This window comes from Pelobates fuscus, chromosome 13, assembly GCF_036172605.1.
Source record: "Pelobates fuscus isolate aPelFus1 chromosome 13, aPelFus1.pri, whole genome shotgun sequence".
NCBI classification, from domain to species: domain Eukaryota; kingdom Metazoa; phylum Chordata; class Amphibia; order Anura; family Pelobatidae; genus Pelobates; species Pelobates fuscus.
The window spans coordinates 106,871,658-106,892,628 of record NC_086329.1 but is presented as its reverse complement, the minus strand read 5'-3'; the positions used below and the strand labels follow the sequence as shown (position 1 = coordinate 106,892,628).

At 40.7% G+C, this 20,971-nt stretch overlaps 1 protein-coding gene across 9 annotated transcripts in view; it reads right to left on the bottom strand.

Moving 5' to 3' along the window:
- The window catches only part of ARHGEF11 (Rho guanine nucleotide exchange factor 11), a 143,331-nt gene that overhangs the window by 45,181 nt on the left and 77,179 nt on the right, over positions 1-20,971 (bottom strand). For all 9 annotated transcript variants that reach the window (XM_063439680.1, XM_063439675.1, XM_063439683.1 and 6 more), the window contains 15 exons: positions 19,572-19,663; positions 19,063-19,161; positions 17,231-17,280; positions 16,449-16,506; positions 13,444-13,622; positions 12,932-13,003; positions 9,137-9,256; positions 8,510-8,564; positions 7,331-7,407; positions 6,599-6,736; positions 5,930-6,001; positions 4,003-4,104; positions 3,209-3,307; positions 2,221-2,263; positions 1,326-1,422 (listed from right to left, as the gene is read on the bottom strand). In XM_063439680.1, the coding sequence (XP_063295750.1) occupies positions 1,326-1,422; positions 2,221-2,263; positions 3,209-3,307; positions 4,003-4,104; positions 5,930-6,001; positions 6,599-6,736; positions 7,331-7,407; positions 8,510-8,564; positions 9,137-9,256; positions 12,932-13,003; positions 13,444-13,622; positions 16,449-16,506; positions 17,231-17,280; positions 19,063-19,161; positions 19,572-19,663 (1,353 nt within the window). The remainder of the gene's footprint in view (positions 1-1,325; positions 1,423-2,220; positions 2,264-3,208; positions 3,308-4,002; positions 4,105-5,929; positions 6,002-6,598; positions 6,737-7,330; positions 7,408-8,509; positions 8,565-9,136; positions 9,257-12,931; positions 13,004-13,443; positions 13,623-16,448; positions 16,507-17,230; positions 17,281-19,062; positions 19,162-19,571; positions 19,664-20,971) is intronic.

Below are 20,971 nucleotides of genomic sequence, written 5' to 3'. Positions count from 1 at the left end.
GCAAACCTCGATTGGTCAGATTACGGCAAATATGCCAAGGAAACTTTGTTCATGGTGGCATATTAAATGGCCACTAGAGGGAGCAGTAGTGCTTTCTGATCAATGTACACAGGACAAAGTGACGGCGTGATGTTGAAAATGCTATGGTAATGAGTAATGCCATCAGTGGACATTGGTTGATTTGAGTATTTATCAATATGAGATACATTTAAAGTGCCTACACTACCCTGCAGACCGAGACAGAGGTCGTTCGGGACACTCAGCGGGAAATGAACAAGCTGTGACCGGCCTGCCCTACCATCCACGTACAACCCCACAGCCTCCACTGACTCCCGGCCCACTGCATGGAGCCACAGCGTGGGACTGCGTGTTACCAATGGAGGGCATAGGCTGAGAAACACACAAGACTCTGCTTGATCTCCCCCCTGGGGTTATGGAAAATACAGCCTGAATATTTATCTCACCTGTCTGGTTCCATGTGTATTGCTTACTCCTTGCGTTCAAAGTTTTTTTTTGCTTTTATGAGCATATATTATTTTAAAGTTTTTCTGTGTAGTGCTCTGGACTCCATTTCTGTCTCTCAGAGCCCTCTGTGGTGGAACCATTGTTTATAAGTAAGCATGTTATCTCCTGTTTATTTCTATACCAGACTGTCTTGATTAACCATACTGTTAATTGCACGCTTAGAGGTTTCTAATGCTTTTCTCTGTCTGCACACTACAGTACTTTGCCTATCATTAATAATGCTCTGTCCATTTTAAGCATAGATATTTATGAGCCAACGCATACTTATCAAGCAGTCCATGTAAAGTAACCTAATGTTCCTAGGCTGTTTCCTACTCTTGACGCTCAGTTACATTACCACTACTCTGATGAGTATATTATCCACCACGTCTTGCATGTCTAGATTTTCTTTAACTTCTGCGTCCTACGAATTGACGTGCACACAGTCTATTTCTACACCTTAAAAATGTGCCTGTACTCTAATGCCATATATGTGAAATACGGTGATATTATTGCGCTTACGTATGCTGTTGTGGCATCGTAAGAGGTTTTGTTACCTCATGCACAACAAAAAATAAAGAATTAAAAAAAATAAAATTAGCTGCAAACCAGTGGTTTTGCCTCTATTATACTGAAACATATTATAGATGGATATGGGAGACATTCCAGACTTGTATCCACTTAGTCCAAAATAAATGGGGACATCCACACCCCCAGCATGCTTTTACCTGGAGTCAGGTTATTCTGCCTTATAATAATCTTGTTATTTGAATGACCAGAATATGCCACACAGGCCAACAGAGGACTTTTTGTGCCGTTACCTGTAATCTTGAATCTGTTCTTGTATTTCAGGCAGCATTGCATCTTGCGCTTCACCCAACAGGCCTCGAATATCTTCAGAGCCTCGTAAGCGGGAGTCTACAAGGGTCCAACAACAGAGGCATCAGTGTACAGATAAAAGGCTTGGCTCAACCAGCATTCAACATGCAGACAAAAATGGAAACTTGGACTGCATTCAAATCAGTGTTTTAAACAACCAAAATAAACCACTTATTACGCCTACAGTTATGCCTGTCAAAGAGGAGAGAGGGCGATAATTAACGGGGATGGGATGGATATTTTCTGAGAGCTCTGTATCTGAGTATTTCAGAAGTTCATAAACGCGTTGGTGGTAAAGTGAAACTCCGTATATACCACCGCCTGTAAACCTGTGTGCCGAGAGCTTGTGTGAAGCAAAAGAGAAAGCCCAACTTAGACACAAAGTACAGGCAGTGGGTGTGATCAGAGTGTAGGGCATTTTGCGGAGGTAAAAGGGATCGATACAAAGAAATTTATGGCTAAATGACTCTTTAGGCAGAGACACCGAACTTGCGATTTGCTTTGATTCCGAGGGTTGTGGAGTCATGGTTTATGAATTGCATTTGAATTTGTGCAATATTTAACATGTACGGTGCAACATGAGATTTATTTTAATTTTTTTAAGTGTGTAAGTGTTGTTTACCAAGAACTGTTGTGCATATATGGTTTTCTAAACTGAAATATTCGCTTATAAAAAGCCTTAGCTTAAATCAAACCAGAAGCTGTGGATGGGTGCAATCAGAGGGCAAGCCATAGCGTTAGCCATTTTTATACAGAGCCCTAATGGCTTCCTGTATACATGTTGCTTTAGAACAAACAGCCCTCAAACAGGGGTAAGAAAGGAAAAGCATCATTTACCTATTTCAGTCAGCAGTTGTTCGGGGATTTTGACTTTCAAGGGCTGTAATGCAAAAAAACAAAGATCACTTGCGTGCAGCGTGAACAAATGCATCCGAACAGCTGACACACAGATAGCAGAACAGCCATTCCATTAGCGATGTGTTTGGAGTCATGATCTTAGCGAGACTAATGCGGGAGCACAGATTAACCCCTTCACTACAGAGCGATGTGTCCGTTAAAGATAAATCAGTTATTCAGCTAGTACAACAATCATGTACACACAATTCTAACCAGGGATAACTAAAAGGAATGAAGGAAAGCCACAGAATTTCACATTTTAATTTATTTATTTGATATGTCCTCCCCACAGTTTCAAAATGTATAAAACAATTGCACTGTATCATTACGTAACACAGATTTTAAGAAATGAAGGACATGGACACCATTTTCCAAATTAGATTTGAAGTGTGAAGGATAAAAGTCAAATAACCCGCGATGGTATGTGGATTCTGCATTCCCAGAAACCCCAGTATATTCCTTGCAAACATTATGAATAAACAGATGGAAATATAAATGCATTTAATCTGGCTAAAGCCAAGCATCCGCACGGCACTATAGGATGCTACTTCAGCCTGCACATATACACTAAAGTGTGCTTAGAGCGCTCTTAATATTATCTTCCCCATTAGTTATTTTTTCATCCATGTGAGGACCGGTTGCAGAACAGGTGTGAAGGCTAGAGGAGGTTTGTTGTGATATATTTAATTTCTCATTGCAAAACAAGTGCATCTATAATGAACATAGTCAAGAAGTTAAATACTCTCTGTGAGTATCAGACCGTAATGGGGAAAGGCTTTACAAAATGCTGTGTCTGGGTGTGAATCTACATGAAAAGGAGAACCGCAGATAACATGAGCAGGAAAGCCGTATAGGTATAATCTGATGCAGTGGGTGTCACACTACTGGAGGTAGGAAGAAATTGAAATGTTCATGTTAGACAACTCACAGAACTCTTGTCCAGAAAGATGTTCCAGACCTCTTTGCCCAACATGCAGGCTTCTCGTGGACCCAACTGCTGGCAGACCTCAGCACACAGGTAGAAGAGCTGCAAATATAAACCCAAATTTTAATTTTCTCGAATATGTTCAAGAATCCAGAGATTGCTTTTGTGTAAGTGAAATATCAGATAGACTTAAGTTGACTGAACAGATATTGCATAAAAAAAAAAACCTCTTTAAAAATTGGTCTCCGTTTTTAACCAATTAGAGAGACTGTAACCCATAATTAATAGCTGTTGCTGCCATCAAAATTTAATGGGAACCTCTAAAAAGGATAGGGGGCATAAGGTATAGTATTTCAAATACGTATTGTTTTTACTGCAAAGAAACTCTTTCCTCTTCTGTATGTGAAATCTCCTTTGCTCAAGTCTTAATAGATAATCTCTTCTTTATACTGTCCTCTTAATGAACAGTTTACCAGAGAACTGTATAAACATGTATTTTTTGTGCACAGATATGACAGGCAACATAACCAATCATACCAAACCGCCTTGTTGCATTTAACAAACATAACTGGAATATTATGGAAATGCTGTAGTGTAGTGAAGATATTGCAATTTCATCGAGCACAAGCAAGATAAAAGTCATAACACACACACACACACAAAAAAAGTAGACAAAAAGTGGAAACATTTTAGAAAAAGTTTGAAAATTAGAAAATCTCCAGCTTATTAGAAGGCCAGGCAGCCCAAATCAACAATCAGACTTTAAATGGCGATACATTCAGAATGGGAATTCCTACCAGTGGGTTTGGGTCAGCTTGGGAGAAGATGTAACGTAAAAATACTCCCATGTGTGCCGGCCGAGACTTCAATTTCTCCAAGTCTTGGAAAAGACCATCACACTGCGGGGGGGGGGGAAACAGAGAAAAGGTAATTAACTATAACTTCTCAAAAAATAAATAAATATGGAATAAATCCTCTTCTCCCCCTTTCTTCAATGAATTATGGCCTCCTCAAAGCCAGCATGGGGCTTGCCTCCAATTAGAAAAATCCCAGAGAATATCAGCGGAACTGAAACTTGCGGCCTCTACAGATAGAATTTGTATTCATGTGAGGATTATTAGCCACTTTATTGAATACGTTCAAACAAGGTTTAGCACAGATGGAAGATTGGAAAAGACGCTCCACACTAGAGCGTCTATATAGCGTGGGTCACTTTTAATAATCGGATTACAGCAAGTGTGGCTCTATACACGGATACCATATCACCAGGGGTTTAATATTAATAAGGACTAAGTATACTTTTTGACATTGATGTAATTTTTGAAAATACATACTAATGCTGGAACACAGTGGGGGATTGTGAAGGATTAATAAACATCAGTAAGATATTTTGCAAGAAAAATTTATTTTTTTGGTGTATATGCATTAATACATACTAGTAAAATGGTGCTTATTTATCTAACACAGAAGAAGGAAAGGCTGATATATAAGTGGAATCCTAAGGTTTGAACAGATGCTAAAGTTTGTATACTAACCAAATGAGTCATCGGGTAATGTCTTATTTACAATAAGAACCTAAATATCTCCACCCGTCTTCCCTCTATATTTCGTTACATTAGCTTCCTGTACCCTATAGGTCAACCTCAAAATATTAACTACAAAGCTCTCAATAATTCTACCCCCACTATAGTTCTTCACTAATTCATAGACACATCCCTTCTGGTCTGCTCCACTCTGCTGGTGGCCTCCTCCTGTCTGTTAGCAGTGCCCGTACTGCTAACTCGTGCTTACAGGTCTTTCACGGGCAGCTCCAGTCTTATGGAACAACCAGCCCCAATCAAACGCTCCTTTACTCTTCAATCCTTTTCAAAGTCCCTTAAAGCCCATCACTTCACAATAGCCCCCAGGGATAACGGTCATTCCTTAAACCGAGCTCTTACTATTTCAGCTTAATCGGAAGGTCCACATTTCCCTTTTCTCTCCAAACACCTTCCAATTCAGCTACATTTCGATTCGGTCACTTGGTTACTATCCCCACACTGTCCTTCCTATTGTATTTTATACCCCGCCTCCTCTAGATTGCAAGCTCATCGAGCAGGGTCCTCATCATCCTATAGTTCCTAGCAAAAAACTAATAGTTTGTCTCAATTGCTGTTAAATGCTCCCCTCTATAATATTATAAAGCACTGTGGAATAAGTTGGCGTTAATACCAATAATGATAATCTCTGCCCGAGATGTCATTATTTATCGTCCAGTGAATACAGCCATGGACTATGTCCAAGATCTGGTCAAGAGTGAGAAGAGCCTAATTAACCCAGAATGCAAGCCATGTTCTCGACAGATTTCCCCCCCCCACCCCTGTATATAATTTACTTAATCACATAACAGATCTTCTCATTTTGAGACTGGTGAGTTCTTCCGGTCTAAAGAGTGCCTAACAACTCAAAACAGAACAATACTGACATCTGTTCACACAGGGTTAATTAACGAAACCACGCAGACATTAAATGTCCACGGTAACAAACAATTTCACCTCCTCCGTCACAAAACATTGATAATCTGAGAATTAGATATCGCTATTTAACTGCGTAAGCTCGTATTTTATTCTTTAACTGGACAGTGTTTTAGAAACCAAAATAAAGTGTAGACGATGTCTAAAGGGGGTGGGTGACTGACCAGATTTAGACTTAAAATGATTTGAGAAGAAACTTCCTGTAACCTACCTCTGTTACATAGTACCCATGGTCACATTCATCCTCCGGACATATAATGGAAGATCTTGCATTGTCCGATACCTAGAAAAGGAAATTAACAAAAAAGGTAAAGTTTTCATGGTGCCCCAGCACGGTGTGAAGTCCTCCGTTTGCCATCTTTAAATATCGTTTCATTTACTAGAGGTGTTTCATTGTCTGGTTAGTTTGGTATACACAGTATCTCGCAAAAGTGAGTACACCCCTCACATTTTTGTAAATACTTTATTATATCTTTTCATGTGACAACACTGAAGAAATGACACTCTGCTACAATGTAAAGTAGTAAGTGTACAGCCTGTGTAACAGGGTAAATTTGCCGTCCCTTCAAAATAACAACACACAGCCATTAATGTCTAAACCGTTGGCAACAAAAGTGAGTACTAGTTAGTGAGATACTGTATTCCTCCAACATTACTTTACATCAAGATAAGGACAGAGAATTTCAAAATAAATAATAAAAATCACCACATTCTACGCCCAGATAGGAGTGCTATAGAACTGTTAAATACAAAAAAAAGTGACAGAACCGACCTTTTTAACATCTGGTTATGCGCCTCTTTATAGATGTGTACATGTCTAGAAAACATAACTAGCACAAAAATGCAAATAAGGAAATAAACTGGGGACAAGAACAAGTACCTGCTCTGGACCCGGGATGAACGCAGTGTCAGATCCTTGCCGCCGGTGGTGTTGAAAGATCTTGGTAGAGATGATTGGTGACGTCTGGGAGCTGTCCCCTCCAGGGTCCGACAAGACTGAGTTCCGATTATGGTAGAACTGTTTGGGAAGAAAAATGTGAAGATATGGGGGTTTATGCTTTTGTCCTTCACAGCAATTCTTAAACAGTGCTTTAAGCACAAAAACAATTACAGCTCAGTACAGTGGTTATAATACTATAGTATGTGCAGTCCAGGACTGACCCAAAACATAGCGCTGCTTGGGTTCAGGAACAAAATACTGCGTTATAACAATGTACTCCCCCCCCCAGGCTGGACAGTAGTGGAATTATGAGAGTGCTTTGGGTGGGTTACCCAGTGTCCTCCCTCTATTACCGTCATTCCAAACTAGGACAGAATCCTATATGACAAAGCAGAATTGTAATTTCCACCATATCCCAGCAGCAAAATATAGGCCCAGCTACAGGAGACAAAGTAGTTATTTCTTTCAAACTACTCCAGACTCACACCACCATAACCACTACACAGAGCTGTAATAGTTATGGTGCCTACAGGGTTCCTTTAAATCAGATCATTATTTGCAGCCATCAAGTATACCGACTGTGCTTTCTCTGTGAGGGATGAAATGGATACTTTAATTGCACAAACAAAACGATTAACTAAATATTGTCAATAGAGTTGATGAAGCTTTTACCTCGCTAATAGACGGGAACCGTTCCGTGCCCGAATCCAGACCGCTATCAGCATCCTGGGAATCCATAGACAGACGGCCTGTACGAGGACAGATTTAATGGAGACACGTTTACATCATTATCTACACGCAATGGCTAGACAGAGACAGGCAAACAAATCTGCAACAAAATAAGTAATTGGATAATTTTTCTATGTTTCCACAGCGGACGCACAGGGATAGAAATTTGGCAGCAATATTTTTAGACATAAATTAATTATGTAAAAATTTCACCATTTTCTGTATAAACTAGTCAAGTTAATAAAGTGCAATTCTGGGTCAGAGTTATCTAAGGCAGGAACATTCCAGTTGTTTCCACGGTATGTTTACAACCACACTGTCATTTCGTATGCCAAAACACTATTAACCAGCTTTATCCGAGAAATCTAACTACAGAGCCGAGTTTTCATTATCCGTTAAACCTGCTGTCTGCGATTTACATATCACCCCAAAAGACACCTTTTTAATAAAATTACTGGATCTGCTTAAATGAAAGCATGACGTGAATCCCAATATCTTCTCTTCCCTGCGCCCTCACGGATCCAGGTTTGCCTTGTGCCAGAGCACCAGTATGCAGAGCACGCATTGCAAATTATATTTTATGTCTATACATAAGGCATTATATGCGGTAACAGAATATCCATTTTGGATATGAAATTTTGGATGGGAACTTCTCGGACCCCGTGATGTCAAATGTGGACCCAAAACTTAAAGAACGAAGGGTTCAATCAGGAAAAAAGAGAAACAGTGCGAAATAAGAAACAGAACAAAAAATAAAGTACAGAAAAGTAGGTCAAAATAATCCAGATGGATAGAGCTGGAAAAAATATTATACTCTACTGTTTGAGTGAAATGTTTATTTAGATTATTATTTTACTATTAAGAGCACCAATACCAAACCTTCAGCACTCCAGATGTTGTGGACAACATTTCCCATCACACTTTGCCGCTGTCAGCCTTATGATTACAAGAGTATTATGGGAGATGTAGTCCACAACATATGGAGTTCCAAAGGTTGCCTATCCATTTTTTTTCCAAACAAACAAAACTTTAATGGAACATGGATGCAATTGTAACCCACACAAAGATTTAAATGTGCGGACCAAACGCAACTCAAAAACAATAATCCAACTAATGACCTACCTTCCAAAATTTTATACCCAATGGAGCTGCAGTCACTGTACGAACGGAGCAAATCCTGCCACAAAAACACAAGATGTCAAAACAAGAAACAAAATTGTTCTAAAAATGTATTTACATAATGAAGTGTTTCTGTGCAAGCTGGATGTTAACTGAATATTCAAAGTATTAAAAAGGCGCTCCTCTGCCCAAATACAAAAAGAAAAAATGTACTCTATGTATATCTACGAATATATCTATTAATGTGTCCGTTAATTCTGCTCTATTTTTAGGGCAAAAAAAAAAAGCCTTTAACCCCTTAAGGACCAAACTTCTGGAATAAAGGGGAATCATGACATGTCACACATGTCATGTGTCCTTAAGGGGTTAAGAGCAAAATGGTCACATTGTATACGACTCTTTCTGGTACCTCGTACAGTACAGCTGGTTGGAATGCTGTAGGGCAGCGTTTTTCCAAACCAGTCCCTCAAGACCCACCAACCGTCCAGGCTTTGTCAATCTCTCCACTGGAATAAAACCAGGAAATACATAAATCCTGGATTGTTGGTGGGCCATGAGGACTGGTTTGGGGGCCTCTGCTGTAGGGGGAAGACAATCTGATGACATGGACCGACATAGTTTGACGATTACCCCAGGACCGGAGGTTTCCTGACGAATTTTCAGCTGCAGCTGAACAACCCTCCTCCTAGCTCCCTCGATCTGTTCCTGCAGCATGGGGGTTGGACTTTTGTTGTAAACCTCACAAAGGTTCTGCAGAGGAGGAGAACAAGAGGAGAATCAATCAGAACATTGGAAGCAAAGGAGAAATGCCGGTGGATTGTGTTGCTGCCAATGTTTCGGTGTATATTTTCTTCATTTTTTATGTTCATTTGATTTAAAATGAAGGGAAGGTGTTGCCAGTCCTTTAGCTGTGGGCTGTATTTAGTAGATATACCCTTAATTAAAACATGCATGCATTTAATTATGCATTTCTTATTGGTGGTATATTTAAAAACTGCGGTCTTGTCTGCAGCCATTGCAAGCCCCTCCCGTTCTAACCCCACCCAGACTTTCTGTGGCTGTCCAATCACAGAGTTCCCAATGCAGCTCAATGATAAGTCTTTGCAAGGCAGGTGCTCTGGGCAATTGCTGCCTCTTGAGTTTATCTCCGCTGAGCTAAACAAAGCAGGAAGTTACAGGACCGTGTGTGAGATTGACAGTCAGGGGGTGTTGCTGTATTCCTTTTGGGTGGGAGCAGCCTGAGACGCAAATGGACTAGAGATCTGAGTGGGGACTCACCGAAGGGCAAGTAACTTGAGCTGTTGTCTAATCTCAATATTCTCTTGCATGCCGTTTTTTGTGTTTTGTTTTTTTTGCTTTCCCCAGCATGATTTGTATTATATTTTTTTGTCTGAATTGAAAACTAATTTAAGACATTTTATACCAATATAGTTTGTATGAAAATATATTTTTGTTTTCTGTATCTCCCAAATTATTATTTTTTGCCCCAAATTGATCAAATTAGCATTTTTATTTTGACTCGTTAGTGAAATAAAATAATTCTGTAATTTTCAAATTAGCTCCTTCTTCTACTTCTGCATCTCTCGTAGTGTGAAAGAGGAGCTGTAATATTCCATCCTGACTCCCTAAAGAGAGTGAAAGGTTTATTGAATTCGTGCGGCAGGGCCTACATTCGTGCTAGAGAGTCGGCTGCCTTTCGTTGGCTTTTGATATGTGAATAGTTTTGGCAGGTAAGAAGATTGTAATTTTGTTTTTGTTAATATTGTGTTTCTTTGTGCCGTTCCCATGACACACTTTCTGTAAAATGTAGGTTTTTATGTAGTCGAAAAAAACCAAAACCAACAAGTTCCATAACTCGTTACTTATTTATTTCACCTTTCAATATGTTCTGTTTCATACATAAAGCGTTCCTTTTAAAGTCTAAAGTCTGTAGCATTATCTGTAATCCACAAATAGTTATCTTCATGGGAAATGTTTAAACCCTTATGGACGGAGGCAACTGTACAAGTTCTGACCAAACAAAACAAACAAACCATGGAATCTGAGCTTTAGGTCTGTCCAACCATAATTTAACTTTTTCGTTTAAAGGAACACTATAGGGACATGAGCAAAACCATGTACTTAGGTGACTTGCCCCCTTCCTCCCCCCTTCCCCCCCCACCCCCCCTTAGCGACCTTAAAAGCAATTAAAACTCACTTTATTTCCAGCACCGCGCAGGTCTGCCGGTGCTGGCTCTGCCCCCTTGGTGACATCAGAATTGCCGCTTTTTAGCCAATCCAATGCTTTCTCCGGCCAATCAGCACCTCCTCATAGAGATGCATTGAATCAATGCAGCTCTGAGGAAAATTCAGCGTCTCCATGCCGAGCGTGGAGATGCTGAACGGCAGTTTTTATACACTGAAATTTGCCAGATTGGTTTAGTGAGCCTATGTTGTGTTTGAGACCGTATTGCAACCCAGGAATAAAAACTAGCCCCATCATGGCATACCATTGGCAAAAATAGACAATGCAGGGTGTTTTAAATGGGTATATCCAGTAATTTTTAAAGCCACTTAGTCACAAACCCTGGCCAATGTTGGTGTTCATATTGGGTTTCATTGCATTTTTCACACAAAAACTGGCCTTTTACCGATGATATCTGCGTCACTATAGGTTTTACAGCTAAAATACTCATATTTGAGTTCAGTGAGGTCTAATGAGTACAGCAGTACCCCCAATGTACAGGTTTCATGGTGCTTTGGAAAGTTACAGGGTCAGTTATAGGGCTTGCAAATTAAATTCTCTGGACTTTCTGCCTGGTTTGTCAGACAGGGCCCTCAATATATTATTAATAAAAAAATTAAAAAAAATCACATAATTATGTAAAAGTACTACATACTTAAAGACCTCCTTTTGCGGCCCTAACGTTGTTAAGGGATTAAGCAAATCATTTGTTCATATATCGATGTTACCGGCCCTTGAGGAGGTTAAATGGACACGTCAAAAACATCTAAAGCAGTTTATGCTTTATGTATAAAGAGTGTGTCCTCTTTTATTCATTTTACAAATCATGCAGATTTCAATAGAAATTGGCATTTTTATAAATAAACCTTACTACATCCCCCACTGGCTGTCAGACAATCAGTCCCGTTACTTCCTGGTTCGATTAGCTCAGTGAAGCTAAACACAAGAGACAGCAACTGCCCAGAGCACCTGCCTTGCAAAGACTTCTCATTGAGCTGCATTGGGAAGTCTGTGATTGGACAGACACAAAGTCTGGGTGTGGTTAGAAGGGGAGGGCTTGTAAAGGCTGCAGACTAGGGAAATACAGGTTCTGCAAGTCGTTTTAGACATAAGCCCAATAAAAAAAAAATGCAGAATTAAATGCATGCATGTTTTTAGTATTCTAGTATTATTTTGCGCTCCCCATGTTTAAAGGGTAAACCTTACTCACGGTGCCTAGATGAGTATCTGCAATACCTGACTGACGAGGCCTAACAATCCGAAACGATCGCCAGGGGTTCCTTAGGTTTGTATAAAGCTCTAGTAACAAATATTACATTTTCTAACTGCACTAACATTCACACTATAGGATTGTTTGTTTAATTACATAGTATGTGCAATTATTGCCAGTGATATTTTCAAAGCATATTTATTGTTACAATTATGCACAGATGTGTTATGGTGATTTTTGCTGGTTAAAGCACAAATAAAGTAACGTCTGTACAATTATTACTGCGGTTTATTTTTAAGATTTTTTTTTTTTTTTTTTTTACAGCTTAGAACATGACCCATAAACCCAAAACTATAATGCGAATAGGTTTATTTTATCACTTTTGCTGGCTCTGTAATAACACATTGAATTTAAAAATAAATAAATAAATGAATAAATAAATAAAAAAAGTCAACGAAAAGTGAAAAAAGTAAAATAAACTAACATAGAGCAGAACTTGATGAGGGAGCCGTGCAGTGGCAGAAGTTGTTGTACGTTTGCGGTGTTACATTATCTGACAATATCATTAAATAATTCAGATTATGTTTCTAAATACTGCATAACTTTGTTATTGGGCAGACTAGATGGGCCGAATGGTTCTCATCTGCCGTCACATTCTATGTTTCTATGCAGGGGTCCCTCTATCACCGTTATCTGGTGGTAATTATTTTATTGAAACACAGACACCAATTGTGAGCTGCACGAGGTTTCACTATCAGAACCTGTACTAGCCGAATTAACGTAGCATTTCTAGGTCATTATGAAACGTTTCTTAACATTTGTTAGTTAAAAGTTTATTTCTGGGTTCTGGGCCATTAACAACTATTTTTATTTTTCATATCCACACAAATCAATAAATCTCAGTTTTTTTGTAAATTGCGTACACACACACCACACACAACCCCCCGCCCCATCAAAAAGGTTCCATACTAGGCGAGTTGCACTTGACTACCTGTAAGTCAGTCTCCTCCTGTTTCAGCATGTTCCGAAGAATTTGAGTGGCATGTTTCTGAACCTCTGGATCCTACAAACAAAACAGAAGCCTTTAAATACCTTAGGACGGAGAATCTTTCTAGAATACTATTGTTTAAGGGTTTTCAATAACAGTTTCTAAAGTTTTTATTTTTTATTTATTTCTTTAAATTTGGGCAGTGAAGTGTCCCTTTAAACGGTAAACGGGGAGAAAAAAAAAACTGAACAGAATAAATGAGACAAGAAATCAGACAAAAATGCTGAGGCAGAAAGTAAAATGAAGACGTATAACAGAGAAACAAAAAAGATGTGGTGTTTACAGAGATACATTAAAGCTGTACAGAAACATTTTTACGATGAGCACAAGTGTCCTAAAATAAAGAAGCTGCACATATCTAAGCCAAACACCAGCAGCATGTTCAGAGGGGTCTAGAGCATGAATGCAGAGAATGACTATCCCACTTCTCACACCAACATTACAGCTTCTCTCACCTGCAGTGGTTTGGGTCCTGTAATGCGCTGAGGTGGAGGGAGAGGAGGTGGTGGGGGTGGTGCTGGAGATAGCATTGTATTCCGTGGAGACACCGAACTGCCCAGATCTTGCTGAAGCCCAGACATCCCCATGGAGGGTGGAGGTGAACCCAGAAGAGTTAGTGCCACATAGGTCCCAGCTGGGAAAAGTAAACAAAGCACATGTGAAGAAATCTATATAGGAAGAGTTACATTTAATAGACCATAACAGTGTGGCAACACAATCTGGTAATGAGCTCCTGACACCTGGGTAACTCACATGGAGCTCAGCGCAAACTATTCTAAAAGATCAAACATGACAGCTGCCAAGGAACTATCATCTTCTATGTTCACAGGAGAAACCTATCCTGTGAGCAACATGCAATCATTGAAAGAGAGAACTGCTACAATATTTTTATACTTTGAAGAAAAAAAAAAGATTAGGTTGGCCGGGTTTAACGATAACATAGAATGGGAAATACCAGTGCTAGACTAACCGATCCTACAGGTCAAAAAGGAACAAAATACAAGGAGCTAAGTAAGTAAGTCTAGTAAGCCAGACCACAGGAGCAAGGATGAGACAAACTTGAACTCAAGAAATATCCCATAACTGGAACACAGTACACTAATCAACAGGACTGGATAAAGTGAGAGTCAAACACAGGACGGTTTCAATACGCTGGATACTGGAAGAGGACAACATTCTAAACTAAAGGTCAGGGACAAGCAGAGGTCTGGTACACAGGAAACACAATAGTATCAGTCACGTAAGGGCTACGGAATCACGTAACAGCTAGGGAACCACCACCAAAGGGCTAGGGAACCACCTAAGGGCCCTGCATTAGGGTAGAAACAAGTTTTACATATTGGAAATTAACACGGGAGCCTCAATCTGAAAACAATGGCTAATAAAAGGACAACTTTAAGTTGTGAAGTGTTTATCTTGATGCAAGCGACTAATATTGTATTACTGTGTACTTTTGGTTTAGAGGTATTAAAATCAGGACTTTGCCTTTCAATCAGTTGACAAGTTAAGACGAGGAAAAGGGGTTTACCAGGTATTGCAAAACAGGGAAAGGTGGCTCAGTAGATGAGGCGAGACGGGGAAAGGTGGCTCAGTACATGAGGCGAGACGGGGAAAGGTGGCTCAGTAGAGGAGTGTGACGAACCCTCTGCATAGACCTATATTGTTGGTTCGTCTGCTTTGCCTTGGGTTCGTGGATTTCCCGCCCGTATGCCCTTTTTCGTATGTTTTCCTAAGTACCGATTGAAACTACCGAACCATCGGCCACCCAGGAGAGGAGTGTGCGGCTCATTAACACCTTGACCACAATTAGAACGTTGTGGTTAACCGCAAACACCTCTCCATTCCATTCGTACGGGTGGTCGTCGTTCGTATGCCGACCACGAGGCGGCGGCCATTTTGGACACGAGGCGAATCAGCGGTGTTCGGTGCAAAACCTATGGATCTAAAAACGGACTCTTTATCTACCGAACACCGCTGGAGACGGCCGCCCCCCTTCTATTTCTTTGAGGCGTACGAACACCGGTCAGTTCGGGAGTTTCTCTAATTCGTATGGACTTACCCAGGTAGCCGTCCCATGGAGTCATTCGTATACCGAAGGACTTATGAGAGACTTTGACTCCATGGCGATTGGACTGTGTACATCGGACCTGAGCGCTATTCGGTAGGAATATGCCCTCAGATCCAGGCTATCTGGGGATACGTTGCACGAACACTATACATCCGGTACTTCTGATTTTATGTATTTTATTGTATTTTTCGTATTGTGTTATAAAATGGCGATGGTCCCTATCCTCGGAGTTAATTAGGTTTCTCCCTAATTATCTCCGGGATAGGAAAGAATGACTTATGGGTAAAATGGGAAGGGCTTGTGTTAAAGCCACTGCGATTGGCTACTGTATAATATATTTTACAGTCTTCCACAAGGTCCCCTTGTTGAGGCGAGACGAGGAAAGGTGGCTCAGTAGATGAGGCGAGACGGGGAAAGGTGGCTCAGTAGATGAGGCGAGACGGGGAAAGGTGGCTCAGTAGATGAGGCGAGACGGGGAAAGGTGGCTCAGTGGATGAGGCGAGACGGGGAAAGGTGGCTCAGTGGATGAGGCGAGACGGGGTTAGGTGGCTCAGTGGATGAGGTGAGACGGGGTTAGGTGGCTCAGTGGATGAGGTGAGACGGGGTTTGGTGGTTCAGTAGATTATGTGAGATGGGTTAGGTGGTTTAGCAAAATTAAAAGGTTCATATATGATTACATATAGGTCACTAAGTCCAAAACAAGCTTGTTAACCAGGTAGAATTTTGTTGTGAGCGGTCATTAATGGGCACAGTAAGCCTGGCAGGAAGGGGACCAAATGAAGTCAGCAAAGGGGATTAGCTAAATGAGAAATCTGATGACACAAATAGAATAAGCACATACAAACAACATAATATAAAAGGCACAATAAAGCCTTTGTTTACATCCTGAAAGCTATGGGAAGGTCAATTTTATCTCCGATGTTGACCGAAAGACTGACAATGTAACGGTCCACTTAACTATTCCGCTAACTCTGGCTGACTCAGACTTCCTATACTGGGCAGAACGTATCGTCTGGATTGAGCTTCAATACGACTATGACCTCAATTTAATATTGGTGTATAAGATGTTAAGTTTTTTTTTTCAAAATATTAATTATTTTTTTTTTAAATGTCATAAATAAATAAATAAAAATCTAAATCTTACAATTTTAAAAGAAATTTTTATAATTATTTTAACATTTTATGCAAAAATATTAAATCATTTGAAAATCTTTTTTTTATTTTAACGGAGGTCTGTGTTAGTAAGAAGAACATTGCATTCAATGCACTACAAGTATAACAAAGCAAACATTGCATTAAACAATTAAACCAAATAGGTTTGTTTGCTTTTCTTCTTCAAAACTAAAACAAAACCAAACTCCTATAAATTACAAAGCTTGGCACATGACTTACATTTGATAAGTTTGACAACTTCGATGTGGGAACTGTTTGCGACCAGAGTGCCATTCACCTGCGGACAAATCACACCAAGTTATCGAAGTCGGTTAGAGAACATGGCCAATGTTGCGAGACAAAAAATAAAAATAAAAAAAAGGATTGTCTGGGTTCGCTGCATCGCCATACAGAGGAGATCGGCAGCATTTCAATTCTTCAGGTCATACACTCTGATAAATATATAGGTAGAAAAAGGGACTCAAAGAAAGTCAATGCACACATTATGTGGTCTAAGGATTCTTTAAAGGAACACTCTGCCCTAGCAACCCCCAGTTGACATATTACTTGGAGTTTGCCAGGAGGAGCTCCCCGCCTACACTACTTCTGTCGGAGGGAGAAGAAAGCTCTTAAGCAGGAGCTTTCCATGGCTAGCTCATTGGCTGAAAGCGTCATCTGATTGCTCTCAGCCAATGATCACAGCCTTGCATGGCTGTGCCTAATCATGTCGGAGGTAGTATAGGCAGAGAGCGGTGCCCAGCAGAGCCCAGCTAAAGAGTTAAATTGTCCTAAATGGTTTGATTCCTTCCAATGTTGGTGTGAAAGGACACTCCTGTGCAAGCTAGTGTGTAAGGACATACTGTAGTGGTTATGGTGCTTAGAGTGTTCCTTTAGTGATTAGGGGAGGGGGAAGGGGGGGGGGGAGAGAGGCTCACAAAAATTAGAGCGGTGGATTAAGGTACAGACAGGAAAACAGACATATTAGAGAAACCATAATGTTTACAAACAACTCCACGACTGACCTTCACAATGCGGTCACCCTCCTGCACGCCGGCTCGCATTGCAGCTCCACCTAAAACAAAAAAAGAGAGTGGTGTATGTATGCAAGCACAAAGCGCAGACATCGTACAGCGTTCTGCCCAGCACAAGGCGCAGACATCGTACAGAGTTCTGCCGAGCACAATGCGCAGACATCGTACAGAGTTCTGCCCAGCACAATGCGCAGACATCGTACAGAGTTCTGCCCAGCACAATGCGCAGACATCGTACAGCGTTCTACCAAGCACAATGCGCAGACATCGTACAGAGTTCTGCCGAGCACAATGCGCAGACATCGTACAGCGTTCTACCAAGCACAATGCGCAGACATCGTACAGCATTCTGCCGAGCACAAGGCGCAGACATCATACAGCGTTCTGCCCAGCACAACGCGCAGACATCATACAGCGTTCTGCCCAGCACAAGGCGCAGACATCATACAGCGTTCTGCCCAGCACAAGGCGCAGACATCATACAGCGTTCTGCCCAGCACAATGCGCAGACATCATACAGCGTTCTGCCCAGCACAATGCGCAGACATCGTACAGAATTCTGCCGAGCACAATGCGCAGACATCGTACAGAATTCTGCCGAGCACAATACGTAGAGATCGTACAGAATCCTGCTGAACACAATACGCAGATATCGTAGAGTTCTGCTGAGCACAACGCGCAGACATCGTACAGCGTTCTGCCGAACACAATATGCCAGTTCGGCTATTTCGTCCTTAAATTTGAAATTCAACTTTATTTCCACCTGTACGTTTACATGAAATTTAACATCAAGAATAAAAGAATAGATTTTAGCAGTAAGAGAATTTACATTTCTTCTCATTTAATATACCTCCTTATACGGTGCCCAGAATTGTAATACGTGTGTGTGTGTGTGTGTGTGTGTGTGTGTGTGTGTGTGTGTGTGTGTGTGTGTGTGTATATATATATATGTATATATATATATATATAATATACATATACATATATACATACATACATATATATATATACACACACACACACACTGTATACCTACTGCACCTCCCTCTACTGTAATGTAACCTGTAAAGTGCTGAGTACACCTGTTTGCGCTATATAAATATAATATGCATACACTGTATACCTACTGCACTTACTGTACCTCCCACTACTGTAATGTAACCTGTAAAGTGCTGAGTACACCTGAGCGCTATATAAATAATATATATACACTGTATACCTACTGCACTTACTGTACCTCCCACTACTGTAATGTAACCTGTAAAGTGCTGAGTACACCTGTTAGTGCTATATAAATAAAATATACATACACTGTATACCTACTGCACTTACTGTACCTCCCTCTACTGTAATGTAACCTGTAAAGTGCTGAGTACACCTGTTAGTGCTATATAAATAAAATATACATACACTGTATACCTACTGCACTTACTGTACCTCCCTCTACTGTAATGTAACCTGTAACGGGCTGAGTACACCTGTTAGCGCTATATAAACAAAATATACATACACTGTATACCTACTGCACTTACTGTACCTCCCTCTACTGTAATGTAACCTGTAAAGTGCTGAGTACACCTGTTAGCGTTATATAAATATAATATACATACACTGTATACCTACTGGACTTACTGTACCTCCCCCTACTGTAATGTAACCTGTAAAGTGCTGAGTACACCTGTTAGTGCTATATAAATGTAATATACTGTATGCCTGCTGTACTTTGTGTTCTCCATTTAATGTGGCAGAAATTGTGCGTTCTGTACACACTATGTAGTAACACTAAGTAACTATACAATGGCTCGTAAGATGCCCTTGCTCACCTGGGCGTACAGATTGAACCAGCACGATCCGGTCCCCGCTGACTGTAAAGCCAAATCCATTCTGGTCCCTCTGCACGATGACACAGCGTTGCACCAAACCTACATAAACACACACAGTCAATGCAGTTCTAAATATCACAAGTAGGGGAGCTGTATTAGTATGGTTCGGACATGGTCTTACTAAAGGAATAAAACCAGAATGGGAACTTAATGACCAACAACGCATGTGATTGTATGATCCCACAGCGGCCCACTCCCTGTCCTGTAATGATCTCTCCCTAAATCCTGCCACTGAGATCAGTATAGCACATTGTCCCACAAATTACATTAATATCTGAAAATGGTTTTACTACTAAAAGGATATTCGCAAAAAAACAAGAGCGAATACTTTAACAAACACTGGGTAATTGTAAATCAGGTCAATGCAGCTGCGATTGAAGCATTTCTTGATTTTACTGAAAAAAAGGTTTTAATTTTATTTATTTTCTGCTTAGAATGTATGAAATTACCCGTCGACTCGTTGCAGTCCGATGTCTGCCGCTGATGTCCCGGAGATTTTCGTTCAGCTGCTCCGTCACTAACCGAAGACAAACTGCTTAACCTACAATAAAAAGATAGCAGGTCAGAGTTTTAGGCATTCCACAAGATCCAACGCAAAAAAACAAAACAGAAAACAGCATGCAAAACATACAGCACACTAACGAGGCTAAAACCGAACGAAAATGCTAAATGTCCCCTCTTTCACCCTTTACAAATTCTGATTTCAAGATAAATCACCACTTTTATAAAAGGTGCCAAGTTGCAGCTTAGCGGCCATGAACCAGACAGCCAGGAGGGGGCCCGTTTGGGTTGCTTTGAGCTCAGCTGAATGTAGAAGACTATTATTATTTATATGGCGCCATCAAATTTCGTAGCGCTGTACAATGAATGGCCTAACAGACACACGTAATTGTAACCAGACAAATGGACGCACAGGAACAGAGGGCTTGAGGGCCCTACTCACATTCTAGAGGGAGTGGGGTATAGTGACACAAAGGGTAAAAGTAGGGGTACGAAGGAGGTTGTTAGAAAAATATTCACCGAGGGCTTAGTAGGTAATGACCGTTGCAGGAGAGGAGTCATGGGGGGCTAAGAGGGAGGGGGGATGAAAACCTGCTAACAGTTTGTTGTAATTGATACGCTTTCCTGAAGAAGTGAGTTTTCAAAGAATTTTTTTTGAAGGAGTGGAGACTGGGTGAAAGTCTTACAGAATAGGGAAGGGAGCCCTGGAGAAGTCTTATAGGCAAGCATCAGAGGTGGGCGTACGGACAGAGGATAGACGTGGGTCTTCAGCAGAGCGCAGGGTCCTCTACGGGACATACTTGTGTATTAGGGAGGATAGGTAGGTTGGTGCAAGCGGACAGGAAAATGAGCCTGACGCATTCATTATAGATTGCAATGGTGCAATCTGGGAATGTGGCTATAGAGGTAGAGGGGATAGTAGCGCCGTTGACTTGGATGGAGATGGACATGGGAGTAGCAACACTTGAGGGAGGAAAGACCAGAAGTTCTGTTTGACATTTGAAGCATTGCTGGCACAGCACAGACTGTTGCACATGCACCCAATGCTTCCTCTTTGAGAAGCATTCTATTGAGGTGTGAGATCATTAATGAAGCAGGAGTGAGCAACTACCTTAGATTAGAGGTATGTTATCCCTTTAAAAAAAAAAAAAAAAAAGCTTTTGGAAAGAAAAGGGTGCCCAGGTGACTCTCCAACATGCCAGTGCTATAAATAAGTGTATTTACGAAATGTTAAAGTACACTCCAGCATAATAAAGAGGTATTTAAGACAAAGCAGAAAAGGCAGTTTAAGCAGTCAGCAAATTGCGCGTCTCCCGGTCCAATAAATGGAGAAGTTACACACGGACGT